The sequence below is a fragment of the Lacerta agilis genome, chromosome 2, assembly GCF_009819535.1.
Source record: "Lacerta agilis isolate rLacAgi1 chromosome 2, rLacAgi1.pri, whole genome shotgun sequence".
In the NCBI taxonomy this organism is placed as follows: Eukaryota; Metazoa; Chordata; class Lepidosauria; order Squamata; family Lacertidae; genus Lacerta; species Lacerta agilis.
The window spans coordinates 109,896,605-109,911,458 of NC_046313.1; the positions used below are offsets into that span (position 1 = coordinate 109,896,605).

Here is a 14,854-nt window from a genome sequence, read left to right on the forward strand (position 1 = left end):
GTCCCAAAAGGACAGATGGCAGTGAGTTACTTACAAAGGAGGAAGGTGGGATCGGTTCTACAGTGTGGCCTGAACCTGCCCAATTTCCCCTGCACCCCCAGCCACTGAGAATCAACCCTAACTTTCTCAATCCCATCCTAAGGAAGCCCTGTTGGATCAGAACAAAAGCCCATCAAGTCCGGAAATTTTCTCTGCAATGAAGCCAACCAGCTGCCTCTGGGTGGCCCCCATGGGTGGGATGTGAAGCAAAGGCCACCCCCGATGGCTCCTCCCACCCACCAGGAAACCGGTCCTACACTGTGCCTGAACCCAGAAGCTTCATAAAGCTACGAAGACTAATTGCCACTAATGGACCTACACTTTGTGAACTCGTCTGGCTGCCGCTTAATAACAAAAATGAGTGCTTTTTTGTTTCTTGGTCAGGCAGGGGGAACCACGGGGCCTGTGGGGCAGGCAGATGCCCCTGGACTCTCTATAAATTGCACCCCGTCTTCCCAGGCCACAACCCACCTGGCCCTGCCTCTCCTCTGCCTAGAGTGTTTTCATGGTCCTCAACCTCCACTGTAATGCCCGTTTCCTCGATGGAGGACACAGAAGGATGGATCACTTTGGAATGTTCAAAGTGCCCTGCATTCCGAGAATCCTTACAAACAACCCTCTAAGGTGGGCTGCTGTAGCTTAAAGAGTAGCTTAATCCAGGCTGTAGATTGGTTATGCTTCTTTTGCTGCCGGGAAAGAGGTATTTCCCCCCCCCCCTTCTCCCATCTTTTATTGCTTATTATTTTAACTTTTTAACATACTGTCTTGTTTGTAAGCCACCCAAGGAATTTGTCGTTGAGTAGCTGCATATTAATTTATTGTGTAAAGATGATTTGTGGGTTAAGCAACACTCTCCTCTCAAAAGATCTGAACAACTTTGCTGCCCATCTTAATCCAAGATTCCACTTCCTATACAGACCACCTAGATCAGCCAACTTAGGGCTCTCCAGCTGTTTTGGACTACAACTCCCATCAGCCCCTGCCAGCATTGGGAGGATGGGAGTTGTCAGAGCAGCCGGAGAGCATCAAGGTGGGGGGGGGGGCCTGGAATGATCTAGCTACTTACCATTAAGCTAACAAACATGGTAGGAATCAAATAATTTTATCCTGTTGCCCTGTGCCAGGCAGATGGTTCGAAGATATACTGCCTCTGCAACTGGAGTTTCTATCTAGCTACTGCGTCGCTAAACCGCAGCTAGGGGCACGTTTCGCTAAAAGGAGGCCCATTTGTGCTGATGGGGAAGCAGCCTACGACAAACTTCTTTGCTCCTCTGTTCTGCACTAGCCATCACACCACTTCTAAAACTAACCGCCAATATAAGCCTGAAATCTCGCTTCCATTCCCCCTTACTATCCTATTCTCAGCCTACTTCTATTTTCCAAAAAGCCACCAGACTAATCCTAGACCCTCATTCTATTCCCGCTTCCTGCCTGCATTGCGCAGGTCCTCCCGATTCCAAGCACCTTAGGGACTAGCACCCTTTCTACGAGTGCTGAGATGGACCTGTGTGACCAGGAAAGGCTAAATCATAAAGGGACAGGGCAAGAGGCACCAGTCACAGAAGTGATACCCGGCCAGAGAGGCTGCTGGGCCCCTGCTCAGCGGCCTCCCAAGAATTCCCCATGCTGTAGCTCTCAGCGGAGTGGATTCTCTGGTGTGTGGTAAGGGAGGAGTGAGTGCTGAAGCTCCTCCCACACTCGTTGCAGATGTAAGGGGTGTATATCGAGTGCGTTCTCATGTGTCTCGTGAGCTTTGAGCTGGAAATGAACCTTTTCCCGCACTCGGTGCATCCGTACGGCCTCTCCCCTGTGTGGACTCTCTGGTGCGTGTTCCGGGTCGACAAGTGGCTGAAGCTTTTCCCACAGACGTTGCACAGGTAGGGCTTCTCGCCCGTGTGGATCCTCTGGTGTTTGCTGAGGTTCGAGCTGTAGCTGAAGCTCTTCCCGCACTCGGGGCAGCTGTACGGCTTCTCGCCCGTGTGGACCCTCAAGTGTTTGGTGAGGTCCGAGTTCTGCTGGAAGCACTTGCCGCAGTCCGGGCAGCCGTAGCCATAGGGCATCTCTTCCATGTGGATCCTCTGGTGGGTGACCAGGCCTCGGTGCTGGCTGAAGCAGGCCCCGCACTCCGAGCACACGTAGGGCATCTCACCGGTGTGGGTCCTCTGGTGGATGAGAAGGTTTGAGCGCTGAGCAAAGCACTTCCCGCACTCGGGGCACTGGTGCGGCTTCTCGCCCGAGTGGATTCTCTGGTGTTTGAGAAGGTTCGAGCTCTGGCGGAAGCACTTCCCGCACTGGGGGCAAGGGTACGGCTTCTCCCCTGTGTGGATTCTCCGGTGGATGGTGAGGCTGGAGCGCTGAGTGAAGTGTTTTCCGCAATCCGGGCACTGGTGGGGACTCTCTGCCGCGTGGACTCGCTGGTGTTTAATGAGGGCCGGGTTTTGGTGGAAACCTTTCCTGCCTTCAGGACTCTGGAAGTGCCTTTCCCCCGGCCGGGCTCTGCTAGGAGTCTTCAGGCCGTTTTCTGTGCTCCGGTTTCCTCTCCTCTCCACATAGTCACTGCTGGAGCCACCTTTGTCTAAAAGAAAAGGGGGGGAAAGAAGAGACCTCACGTTTCCCGAGAAAACTGGCTAGTTTGTTTATGTACACGACAACATCAGCTAGAACTTCATATGCACAGAGGTGGAAAGACGAAGGATTACCAACCAAGGAGGAAAGGCTTATGAAACTGACGGACTATGCTGGAATGGTGAAATTAACTGCCAAATGAAGAGGGCATAATGACGAAGTATTTAAGGAGGATTGGAGACCACTGATAGATCACCTATCAAAATATCACCAATATATGAAGTCGTGGTCAGGGTTTGAAATATAAAAGCTTTAACGATAGCAGGGTTTAGATAATAAAAATATCTGTGTTATAAAACAGCTAATAAAAAGGAATAATAAAAAACAAACACCGGGAAAGCGGGGGGGGGGAGTAAAGAAGAAACTTTGTATGTTTTTTTAAAAAAATGTATATGATGATAAATGCTTTGAAATATTGTTCGAGACTTTATAAAAATGATATATACTTGTGTCTCCCAAGATGCTGAAGAGAAAGAAACCCTTTTCACATGAGCCGATGAGTTTTTCAGAGGGCAGAATGAATAGGCCCAGCAATCATGTTCCAACCCCAAACCCCGACTAGACTGCTTTACTGTGGTTTTCAAAGAAGTACAGCTCTGCCTGAGCTGTATCATTGGACTGCAAAGGAAGGCTCGTCTCATATACCAGAGATGAGGAACCTATAGCCCTCCAGTTGTTCTATTGCTCCCATAATCCTGACTGTCGACCATGCTTGCTAGGGCTGATGGGAGTTGTAGTTCAGCAATGGAATGGAGCCTTGGCCTTCCTGGGCCCAGCCAAAATCCGCGGCTGTTTGTTGTCAGTCCTTTCATGGAAAGAAAGGTCCCGGGTGGGCGAGCATCCAGATGGCATCACCACTCTCAGAGCTACTGCCAACCACTCACAGTCCAAGACAGAAGTAGCCAGGCCAAGGCCCTAAGAAACACGTAATAAACTCTGACGCCTCAAAGGCAGCAAATCCTTACCCAGTGCTCTGGCTTCCTCTTGCTTCACCTCTCTGCACAGCCGCTTCAGTCCGGGACCCATGGGAGATGGCTTTGCCTCGGGACGATTCACAGCTGGGGCTTCCAGTGCCTGCAACGGTACAGTAGTTAATTTAAACGTACGAACGGGGGAAGAAATTAGTTTGGCTTGCTTCTCAGTGCAAACCTACATCATTTGCACTTCCTAACTTAATACACAAACCAGAACACAGATATCGTAAGAACATGGTGATTCAAGCCAATGGCCCATTTAGTCCAGCATCCTGTTCCTGCAAGGGTTAATCGGGTGCCGATGGGAAGCCTACAAGCAGGACCAGAGAGCCACAACACTCTCCCTACCTCCAGCAAGTGGCACATTGCCCCTGACAGTGGAGGGAGAACACAGCCGTTGTGGCAAAGTAGCCAATGATAGCCCTCCCCTCAAGGAATTTTTCTAATCCTTTTTGAAAAGCCATCCAAGTTGCTGGTCATCACTGCTTCCTGTGCGAGCAATTTCCATATTTCAGCTATGCATTGAGAAACGTGAAATCCCTGATATTTGCCGATACTCACGTGGTTTTAAATTACATTTGTCTGCATGCAAATAAGTGGTGCAGGTAGGAAACCACACACACATTATAGAATGCTCAAGGAATTTGGCTTCTGAGAGCCATCTCTGTGCAGCACTTTTGTAAAATATTGAGCTCTGAGGCGACCACGGAAGCTCCTGCCGCAAGCTACTTGGGAGCAAGATTAAGAGAAGTTACCTGTTTTTCCTTCCTTTCGGCCTCTCGCCGCCTCAGCAGGAATGCCTCAGCCAGTGGCACCGCTTGGGCGCAGGTCTCCGGGTCGTGCTCCCTCACCCAGCTCTGGATTTCCTGGGGCAGGAGGGTAAGGAACTGCTCGAGAACCAGGAGGTCCAAGATCTGCTCCTTGGTGTGCTTCTCCGGCTTCAGCCAACTGCGGCACAGCTCACGGAGCTGGCCGCACACCTCCCGGGGACCCTTGGCCTCATGGTAGCGGAACTGCCGGAAGCGCTGGCGCTGCGTCTCCATGCGGATGGCGTCCACCTTCAAAATGGCCGCCTTAACTTTGCCGTACTCTCCTCGGTCCTGCAGGCTGAGGTTGCTGTAGGCCTCTTTGGCCTCCCGGCTCAGGACAGGCAGCAGGCGGGCCAGCCACTCCCGTCGAGGCAAGTGGCAGGTCCCGGCTAGCCGCTCGAAGGAGGCGAAGAAGGCCTTGTTGTCTCCCCATGGCGCAGCCTCCTCTGTCATTGGTGGGTTGCCCCATCCCAAGTGAGAAGACTGCATGGCCCGGAGGAACTCTTGCCACTGGGATTCCCAGCATTCGGGCAAACCCTCATCGGGCTCCTGTTTCACTTGCAGCGGGGCGGCCCAGTCAAGGAACTCTCTGATGGTCCCAACCTGAAGGACACGAGGAGATTTCCCTGCTTTTTCTGCTCCCTCGGCTGGCTTGGGGCCTGCTGGGTCACGTTCCTCCATTTTGACACTTGAAGGCGCTGGTGTGGCCTGGCATCTACCAGCCGGTGCAGACCCTTTCTTGGTTGCCATTTCCTCTCAGAGAAAAGAGTGGAGCTCTGGACTTTTAGACACCCTCTCCCTGAGAACTTGTCGGAATCTTCCGGATTCCTCTTTGCTGCTCTCACAGCCCTGCTCTGCGGTATGTTCAAAAGAAGAGGTCGTTTTCCATAGAAGTGGGGATTTTGTGTTTTTAAACAAGCGGTACGTCACACAACATACTTATGCAGTGGAGATTCTCTCTGAGGGGGGGAAACAAGCACAGACTGTGAGAAACATAACATACTACCCTATTAATGGCCAAATTAAATTCAATGGGATTTACTCCCTGTAAGCAGGCACAGGATTGGAACCTAAACTGATGTTGGCTGTTATTGTTTTATTGCTGGTTTTAACCGTATTTTGTTAATGTTATTTATTTATTTATTCATTCATTCATTCATTCATTACCTGCCCTTTACCCTAAGGTCTCGTGGCAGGTTACAGTATCAAAACACAATTAAAAAACAACAACAACAACAACAACTTAACATCATAAAAATAAATTGTAAATGAAGTTAGCGATTTGGGGTGATGACAGTTTGGCTACAGGGTTGAATTTTGGTTCGTAAGATACTGGGGGCATGAGAATTTCCTTCTTGTAAAACACCATGTACACTGATGGTGCTTTATAATAATAAAAAATAAATAGTTACAGTACTAAAAGCAAAACGAAACACACACACACAAACAAACAAACTTCCAAGTGTTTTAACTGTATTTACATCTGAAATTGTGTGACTGTTTTTATTGCTGATATTTTTGTTGAGGTTTTTCATAGGAAAGTGATTCATCAGTGGAATTAAGTCAATGCATTTACCAATAAGGGCCCTGTGCCTTTAGCAGCTGCATAACAAGCAGCTTCCCTAATCACTGCATCATCTTGCTAGAAAATGCTTCACCCATCATATTTCTTCATGACACACTACAGTTAAAACACAGGAGCCCCGCGGAGGAATTGGGGGGTGAGACGGCAGCCCTAAAAGCGGAAAGAACCCCACAACATCATTTACTATTTTTCATTACTGTTATTTATTTTAAATAATTCTATCCCACTCTTCATCACACATGATGATCCCAGAGCAGTTTGCAATTGCCAGTAAAACATTTAAGCCAATAATAAGATGCAAGTAGCTGCAACACACTCTAATGGATTGAGGTTGAATCCTGACAATACAGAAGTACTGTTTTGGGGCGACAGGGATTGGGCGGGTGTGGAGGATTCCCTGGTCCTGAATAGGGTAACTGTGCCCTTGAAGGACCAGGTGCGCAGCCTGGGAGTCATTTTGGACTCACATCTGTCCATGGAAGAGCAGGTCAATTTTGTGTCCAGGGCAGCTGTCTACCAGCTCCATCTGGTATGCAGGCTGAGACCGTACCTGCCGACGGACTGTCTCACCAGAATGGTGCATGCTGTGGTTATCTCCTGCTTGGACTACTGCAATGTGCTCTACGTGGGGCTACCTTTGAAGGTGACTCGGAAACTGCAGTTAATCCAGAATGCGGCAGCTAGACTGGTGACTGGGAGTGGCCACCAACACCATATAACACCCGTCCTGAGAGATCTGCATTGGGTCCCAGTACATTTCTGGGCACAATTCAAAGTGTTGGTGCTGACTTTAAAGCCCTAATCGGCCTTGGCCCAGTATACCTGAAGGAGCGTCTCACCCCAAATGAGGTCCAGCACTGAGGGCCTTCTGGCGGTTCCCTCACTGCAAGAAGTGAAGTTACAGGGAACCAGGCAGAGGGCCTTCTTGGTAGTGGTGCCTGCCCTGTGGAATGCCCTCCCATTAGATGTCAAGGAAATAAACAACTATCTTACTTTTAGAAGACATCTGAAGGCAGCCCTGTTTAGGGAAGTTTTTAATGACTGTTTTAATGTATTTTTAATATTTTGTTGGAAGCCGTCCAGAGTGGCTGGGGAAACCCAGCCAGATGGGCGGGATATAAATAATAAATTATAAAATTATATTTATTATTATTATTAGGGGGAGCAACAACGAATTGCTGCCATGTAGCAGCAAACACAGGGGATGTTAATAAATGGCCTGGGCAAACATAGACATTTTTGGCTGGCATCAAAAACCCACAAAGATTTGGCGCTGCTCAAATATCTGCATTGAGAACGCCATTTCCCGTGTCACCACATATTTAGTTTTAGCATTGGGGGGTGGCATCCCCAGCATTTCTTAGCAAGCGGGTAAGTTTGTCAGGGAGAAGGCACTTTTGGGGATGGGTGGCCTGTGGCAACCCCAGATGCCGGTGGACTACAGATCCCATCATTCTTGGCCACTGGCCATACTGACAGGAGTCTTGAGTCCAACAACAGGTTCACCCTCTCCGATCTGGGTCCCACGCTGCTGCTTCCGAGCTTTGCAGGTTAATATGCAAGTGCCTTGGACCTGGGCTTGTGTGCATGCCCACTTGTCTGATCTGCAGGTTACAAAGGGAGGTGAAAAGCAAACAAGCAACGTATACACACAGAGAGAGAAAGGGCCCGTTTATTCAGCAGTGCCGGCTTTGCCCTGCTGCACCCCTTTCGATCCGCAGCAAACCGGCAGGTGATCCGCGCCGATCTCCACGCCGGCTAAGCAGCAGCTCCTGCGGGCTTAATTCCTGCAGGTCAGCGCCGCCATTTAAAGGCAACCGCCTACAGGGAAGGTGATGTGAAGATCTGACAGTTCTGGACCCATTGGTCGCTTTCTTGTCTGGAAATCAGCCCTTTTGCAAACCACTTGCTCCCAGGCTGAACTTGATGGTTGCAAAGAAATGATATTTCAAATTGCATCCTCCCTCCAAGTCCAGTTTTTTTCTGCTCTCTGAAAAGCAGCAACAAATCTACCCCCCCCCCTTTGCAATTATTTACTCACCTTTCCTCCAAATGCACCGACCTCCCCCAACAATACTACTCCTGGGAAATCCCAAAGCCAATTTTTTTCTTTTTCTTTCTCCCCAGGGTAGCTAGAACAGAACAGGAAGGTGCGTCCAGTATTTAAATCCCCCCAAAAAAACTCTCTCCAAGAGTCCTGGGCCTCTCTAGGCAATGGGCAGTCTCTAGGTTTAACCCTTGGAGCGCCTCGCCCGAGAGACAAGAGACAGAGGAGGAGGAGAAAAACCAAGGAGGGGCAACTTCTTTTTCCAGGTTTGCGGCAAGTAAAACAAAACAACGCAACGCAACGCAACTTTATCCTTCCTGCACAAAAGCAGGCACAGAGGCTACAATCCCAGGGTTGCAACAATATAATATTATATAATATTAACAATAACAGTAACAAAAATATGCATTTTTTTTAAAAAAAAAATCAGAACTTTCCAAAGATAAATAAAACAAGTTGAAAAGCATTTGGATTAGGGTATTTGCCCCGGCTCCTCGCTTTGTTAGGCGTGGGGTGAAAGCGGTTAAATGGACTGAGCTGAGATTCCTAGAAGGACCGCGGTTTATTTACCAACGCCCCCTTCCTTTTCCTGCCGCTGCCTCTCTATGGCTGGATAATAATAAATAAAAATAAAAATAAAAAGGAGAAGCAGCCTTTTGCATGGTCTAAACTTGGGTGGATCTCTGGGATCTCCTGCAAGGGAGAAACTGCAGCAGAGACAGACGCTGGAAAGAGGTGAGTGGTTGCAGGGGGATGAAAGAAAGGGGAGAGCAAAGATCTGGTGGTGGAGGAGGAGTTTGGATTTGATATCCCGCTTTATCACTACCCGAAGGAGTCTCAAAGCGGCTAACCATCTCCTTTCCCTTCCTCCCCCACAACAAACACTCTGGGAGGTGAGTGGGGCTGAGAGACTTCAGAGAAGTGTGACTAGCCCAAGGTCACCCAGCAGCTGCATGTGGAGGAGAGGAGACGCGAACCCGGTTCACCAGATTACGAGTCCACCGCTCTTAACCACTACACCACACTGGCTCTCTCTGGTGCTTTGGAGGGCAGAAGGCAAACGTCCCCAAACGCGCTCTGGGTTAGGGGGTGGTTTGGGTGGGTGTAATCTGTGGCCCTTCAGATGTTGGGCTCCCAGCTCCTATCAGCCCCCAGTCAGCACAGGCAATGTAGCTAGGGAGGGTGGGGGGATGGAGCCCAACATCATCTAGAGAGCCACAGCTTCCCCCATGCCTACCCCTAACTTGAAGGTTGTCTGTCCAGCTGCCCCCCCCCCCGGCCTGCTCCTCTGCCTAGCCCTGGGAAGGGCTGTGGCTGGGTGGTAAGGGCATCTGCTTGGCATGCAGAAAGTCATAGGTTCAGTCCCCAAGGGCAACTCCAGACTGACCATTTCACTTGTACATAAAAGGGCGGTTGTTGCATTTAACTCATTAAAGGTAAAGGTAAAGGGACCCCTGACCATCAGGTCCAGTCGTGTCCGACTCTGGGGCTGCGGCACTCATCTCGCTTTATAGGCCAAGGGAGCCGGCGTTTGTCCGCAGACAGCTTCCGGGTCATGTGGCCAGCATGACAAAGCCGCTTCTGGCGAACCAGAGCAGCGCACGGAAACGCCGTTTACCTTCCCGCCAGAGCGGTCCCTATTTATCTACTTGCACTTTGATGTGCTTTCGAACTGCTAGGTGGGCAGGAGCTGGGACCAAGCAACGGGAGCTCACCCCGTGGCAGGGATTCGAACCACCGACCTTCTGATCAGCAAGCCCTAGACTCTGTGGTTTAACCCACAGCGCCATTTAACTCGTATTGCACATCAAAAACGCAGAAAGACTATTGTGCATTATGGGGTTTACTTTATGTTTCCCGTGGTTGTCGAGAGGCTTTAAAGGGAGCCCAAAAACAGTGAGAATAAAAAACTCAGGAGAATAAAGATTGGGAAAAGACTTGCTTTAGCTTTGTGGGTTGTTGTTTTTTTTAAAAGAATAAAGCGGTGTATAAATTTTATGAAATAAACTATACGTTTCTCATATATTTCCCATAGTACGTTAAACAATGCCAAGACAGTGGACGTTTCCTATTTCTGAAGTGACCCCTTTGCTTGTTGAAGAAAGGGAGGCAATAGTGCAGGAGAATGGGAAAATTTCTGGAAGAAACCACATGGTTTGGAGAAGACTTAGTGAGAAACTGGCAAAGAAGAAAATCAACATTTCTGCATACAATCTGTACCTAGCTGTCCTTAGGGGTCACTATGAGGTCTACCAGACCTTGGGAAATTGTACAGAACCTGTTGCTTCTGACTGGGGAAACCATGAGCATTCATCAAGTTTATCCTCTGATGAGTCCAGAGACCACAATATGGATGGAAGCACTGAGGAAAGAGAGGAGAAAGAGGAAGAGCACTTTTTGAGCAATCAAAAAATTGTTGATGAAACTCTGGACAGAAAGAAATTCACAGTCACGTTTTCTACAGAGGAATGGGCTGAGATTTCACCAGAAGATGTGACATACAGGAGCAGGAGGGAGAACTCCATTCGAACCTACAATATAGGTATGGACTCATCACAGGCTAAATATTCATGTGTGGTCTCATTTGGAATTGCTGTGTAAGGTAAGCTATAGGGGAGGTAAGGTCTCTGTGTCAGACAGCACAACAATATTTGAAAGCGACAGGAGAATGCTCGTTTTGCAAATCACAGTTCATCAGATACATTAAAGCAGTGCCTCCTGCAGAAGGCCCAGTAGTAATGCAATGTTCTTACAAAGAGCATCAACCAAACCTGAAAAGAAAACTGCCTGGAGTTGCAGGAGAGAGAGACCTTTTTTAAAAAGGCAAATGAAAATATGTCAGCAACTGCTCTTCGTCACCAGTGTTCAGATGCCAATATGACATTCGGTGATCCTGAACCTAATCATCTGCCTGCAAGTAATGTCTTGCAGGTAGAAAAGTGCAAAGCTCTGGAGGGAACTCACCTGCAGGGTTTTTTTACGGGGTTTTCACTGCAAAACATTTGCCAAAGTTTGGCACCAGTTTAGAGTGAATCGGACGAGGTTGGATTTGGGAGCATTAAGTACAAACCCCGTTTTGAAGTATCAGTTACTCCGTGGGGCGCTGCAAAATGCGGGGTTTTTACTGCAAAACGACCTTGACACCAGTTTTGAGGGGGTCCCAGATTTTGGTGTTTGTAGTTAACGCAGCTGAAAAGGCTGACACTTGGGAGGGGCTGTGGTGTGAATGTGACTGGACATGTTTTTTACCTGTAACTGTTTTTAGAATGCATCCCTGTGGATGTGCTTGCTGTCCTGGCTCCTTGTGGAGGAAGGGTGTGATAGCAGTTCAAATTTTAAAAAAAACACCCAATAATTTGGGTTCTTTCAATGAAAGTGATGGGTAGTAGATTCAGGACAGGTCAGAAGCAAGGACTACTTCACACACTCCCTTTTTGTTTGCTTGCTTTCAGAACCTGAGAAGAAATTTGCAGAACCAAACAAAATGGAAGAACTGGGCCTAGCGGGCCCTGAGGCCAAAGAAGAACTGGAGGCAGGAGGACAAGATCTTTGTGTTGTTCAGGTTGGGACCGTCCAGGAACTTCTGACCAGGGCAGCCCCACCACAAATTAAAAAGGAACCAGATGAGGGGCTTCAACAGTACTGGGAGACCCAGTGGCAGGAGTTCCTGAGGAGGATACAGTCTCCTCAGTCAGGATGGGGGTGGCAAAGGCCACGTCTGCCTCAGCTCTGGTCAAAGGACGACTCTGAGGACTTCCAGGCCTCTGTCAAGGCCATTGTGGATACCATCTGGTGGCCTGCAGGAGAGTGCATGGCCCAACCCTTGCCAGGCCTACTCAGACAGTCCAATGAGGCCGGTCAAAGGCTGGATCTTTCTGTGAAAGTGAAGGAAGAGGTTCCGGATGAGGAAGACACCCCCAGCTTGGAGTTGCGCTGCCAGCGCTTCCGGCGGTTTGGCTACAAGGAGTCTGAGGGGCCCCGAGAGGGCTTGAGCCGACTCCGTGAACTTTGCCACCGGTGGCTGGCACCAGATGCACACACCAAAGAGCAGGTTCTGGATCTGGTGATCTTGGAGCAGTTCCTGACCATCCTGCCTCCGGAAATGCAGAGCTGGGTGAGAGAACGGGGCCCTGAGACCTGCGCCCGAGCTGTGGCCCTGGCAGAGGATTTCTTGCTGAGGCTGCATGAGGTCAAGGTGCCAGGACGAAAGGTGAGGGTACTCAGTGTGGCTAAATTGCCAGGAGTTCTGTTCCTCCATCTCAATAGCCCCCTTTATATCTTGGTCTTCTAGTGAGGTAAAGCCAGAAAGGAGAGACAGACTGGAGCTGTCCCCAGGTTGTTGGCCTTCACTGGTAGCTAGGGAAGCTGGTGCCCCCTGCCATATCTTTTCCCCTTCAACTCAAACTCTGTCGTCTCTCCCCTTAAGAAAAAGTGCAAGCAAAAGCAGGAGAGGATCTTGCCCTCAAAGGAAATGGCTCCCCAGGTTTCCAAGTAGTGGCATCACAAAAACATTCATTTCTCGTTCCAGGTACGGGGGCCTTTGGACAAGGCGACTGCTAATTCCCCCGAGACAGAACGGGATCCATTGAACGCCACTGTGGAGTCGCCTCTGCCCATGGAGGTCAAGCCGGAGGAGGATGCTGAGGCCAGCTTGCTGGGTAAAGGTTTATTACCATATTGGCCCAAATATAAGCCGAACCCAAATATAAGCCGCACCGTTACAATTCAAGGGGGGGGGAGACAATACCCGAATTTAAGCTGCTCCCTTACAATTCTGCAGGCACTCACACCCGTTCCGTTTTACTGCATGTCATTTCAGCAGTGATATTGTAAAAGCCCATTTTTGTAAGATCGCGAATTTAAGCCGCACATTAACTTTTCACGGTCAGAATTTGGGGGGGGGGGGGAAAGTGAGGCTTATATTCAGGCCAATACGATAATTATCAATGCAATTATTTTAAGCATTTGTACCTTGGGGTGCGCTGGGAATGGTTTCCAGAACAGCTTCCAGGTTGTCACTGCCCTCATAGACGCATAGTATAAATACATGCTATGTTATGTTTCATTTATATATTTTGTAGGAATATTTCTAAACCACCAGCTCATTAAAAAAAAAGACTACCGATATGATGATGATGGTGATGAGCAATATAAATGTTAAAGCATCATAGAATTATAAAACCAGACAATTATTTATATACTGCTTTGGGGGCCAAAGACTCCCGAGTCGTGAACGTTACATTAATACACAAGTACGATACAGTAAAAGTATAATACATCAGTCAAAACAATATAACATAACAAAAATACTTGAGAGGAAAGGGGGGAAGGGGCAGAAACACTGAGCTAGGTTTTTGTTCTTATAGCTACGTTTCTTATAACTACCAGCTGGGATAAAAACAATTAAGGATGCCTAATGTAATGACTGCAGTTAGGTAGCAAATTGAGGGTCGGGAAAACATGGTTTTGCTATTTCCGCTGCATTTGTCATATGCGGCCTCTGTGCTGAAATTACATATTTTACATAAATCAGGTTGCCATTAATGTTATTCCACCCTGTTCATTTCAATGCAAAGGAAGCACAATGCATATGGGCAAAAACACATCATTGATTATTTAGAATCATAGAACTTTAGAGGGTATATGACTTGTGTCTTTAATTCTTTGTTCCAGAAGCTGATGGGCACATTTGGATGGACTTCGGCTTGCAAAGACCCAAGAAAGTCAATGGGATGCCATTGACAGGAGCCCAAGAGGGGTTACCCCCGGGTCCGGAGGAGCTAGAAGAGGTGCCAGGGAGAGAGATATGCCCCTCAGAACAGCCAGAGGAGACAGAAGGCCGAGCTTTCCCGTATAACAAAGGTTTCAACGGGTGTCTCTCCCAAAAGGGCCTTTTGAAAGTTGTGGGAGAGAAAACGGGCACCAGCAGCGAGAAAAGCTGCCCTCCGAGAGCGGACCTTCCCAAGAAAGCCCAGAAGATGTACAAATGCGCCTACTGCGGCAAAATCTGCAACAACAGCGCCCACCTGGTGATCCACGAGAGAATCCACACGGGCGAGAAGCCGCATAAATGCTCTGAGTGCGGGAAAAGCTTCACCCAGAAAGGAAACCTTACCACACACAAGAGAATCCACATGGGGGAGAAGCCCCACGAGTGCCGGGACTGTGGGAAAAGCTTCAGCCGGAGGCAGCAGCTCGTGAGGCACGAGAGGATCCACTCGGGAGAGAAGCCCTACAGATGCGCCGTCTGCGGGAAAAGCTTCTGCCGGAAGGACTCTCTCATCACCCACAAGGGGACCCATGCGCGGGAGAAGCCCTTCGAGTGCTCTGACTTTGGGGAAAGCTTCCCTTCTAATGCTGGACTTCAAAAAACGTAATATATTCAGGCACACTAGGTCATAGACGTGTTCATAATGGGGGATTCGACTGTATGGACCTCCAGGATAGTTAATTAATGACTGGAGTGTCATACTGGGTCTGGGGTGACACCCTGCCTGGCCTACCTCGTAGGGTCGGTGTGAGGCTCAAATGGGCAGTGGCAAAACACTGGGTGCTGCCCTAAGCTCCTTAGAGCAACCTCCCCAAACCTGCTGCCCTACACGAAACAAAATAGAAAATTCTTTCCAGTAGCACCTTAGAGACCAACTGAGTTTGTTCTTGGTATGAGCTTTCGTGTGCATGCACACTTCTTCAGATACACTGAAACAGAAGTCACCAGATCCTTAAATATAGTGAGGGAGTGGGGAGGGGTATTACTCAGAGGGTGGTGGGAATG

The 14,854-nt window shown here is 48.9% G+C and overlaps 3 protein-coding genes across 4 annotated transcripts in view; 1 reads left to right on the forward strand and 2 right to left on the reverse strand.

The window, feature by feature from the left end:
• Window positions 1-14,854, reverse strand: part of LOC117042654 (oocyte zinc finger protein XlCOF6-like) — a 663,370-nt gene that overhangs the window by 272,174 nt on the left and 376,342 nt on the right. The gene's annotated exons all lie outside the window — the stretch shown is intronic.
• LOC117042677 (zinc finger protein 397-like) lies at window positions 1,088-8,293 on the reverse strand. 2 transcript variants are annotated; one of them, XM_033142273.1, is made up of 4 exons: window positions 8,074-8,293; window positions 4,394-5,301; window positions 3,630-3,738; window positions 1,088-2,614 (listed from the first exon to the last, which is right to left on the reverse strand). In XM_033142273.1, the coding sequence occupies exons 2-4, from the start codon at window positions 5,195-5,197 to the stop codon at window positions 1,596-1,598; spliced, it is 1,932 nt and encodes a 643-aa protein (XP_032998164.1). In that variant the 5' UTR covers window positions 5,198-5,301; window positions 8,074-8,293; the 3' UTR covers window positions 1,088-1,595. The 2 variants fall into 2 exon arrangements, with proteins under 2 accessions (XP_032998164.1, XP_032998163.1); XM_033142272.1 differs by having other exon boundaries at window positions 4,394-5,406.
• LOC117042419 overlaps window positions 8,660-14,854 on the forward strand; it is a 31,545-nt gene continuing 25,350 nt past the window's right edge. The window contains exons 1-5 of the mRNA XM_033141965.1: window positions 8,660-8,814; window positions 10,115-10,621; window positions 11,532-12,289; window positions 12,608-12,718; window positions 13,752-14,454. Of these exons, the coding sequence (XP_032997856.1) occupies window positions 10,126-10,621; window positions 11,532-12,289; window positions 12,608-12,718; window positions 13,752-14,454 (2,068 nt within the window). The 5' untranslated portion in view covers window positions 8,660-8,814; window positions 10,115-10,125. The remainder of the gene's footprint in view (window positions 8,815-10,114; window positions 10,622-11,531; window positions 12,290-12,607; window positions 12,719-13,751; window positions 14,455-14,854) is intronic.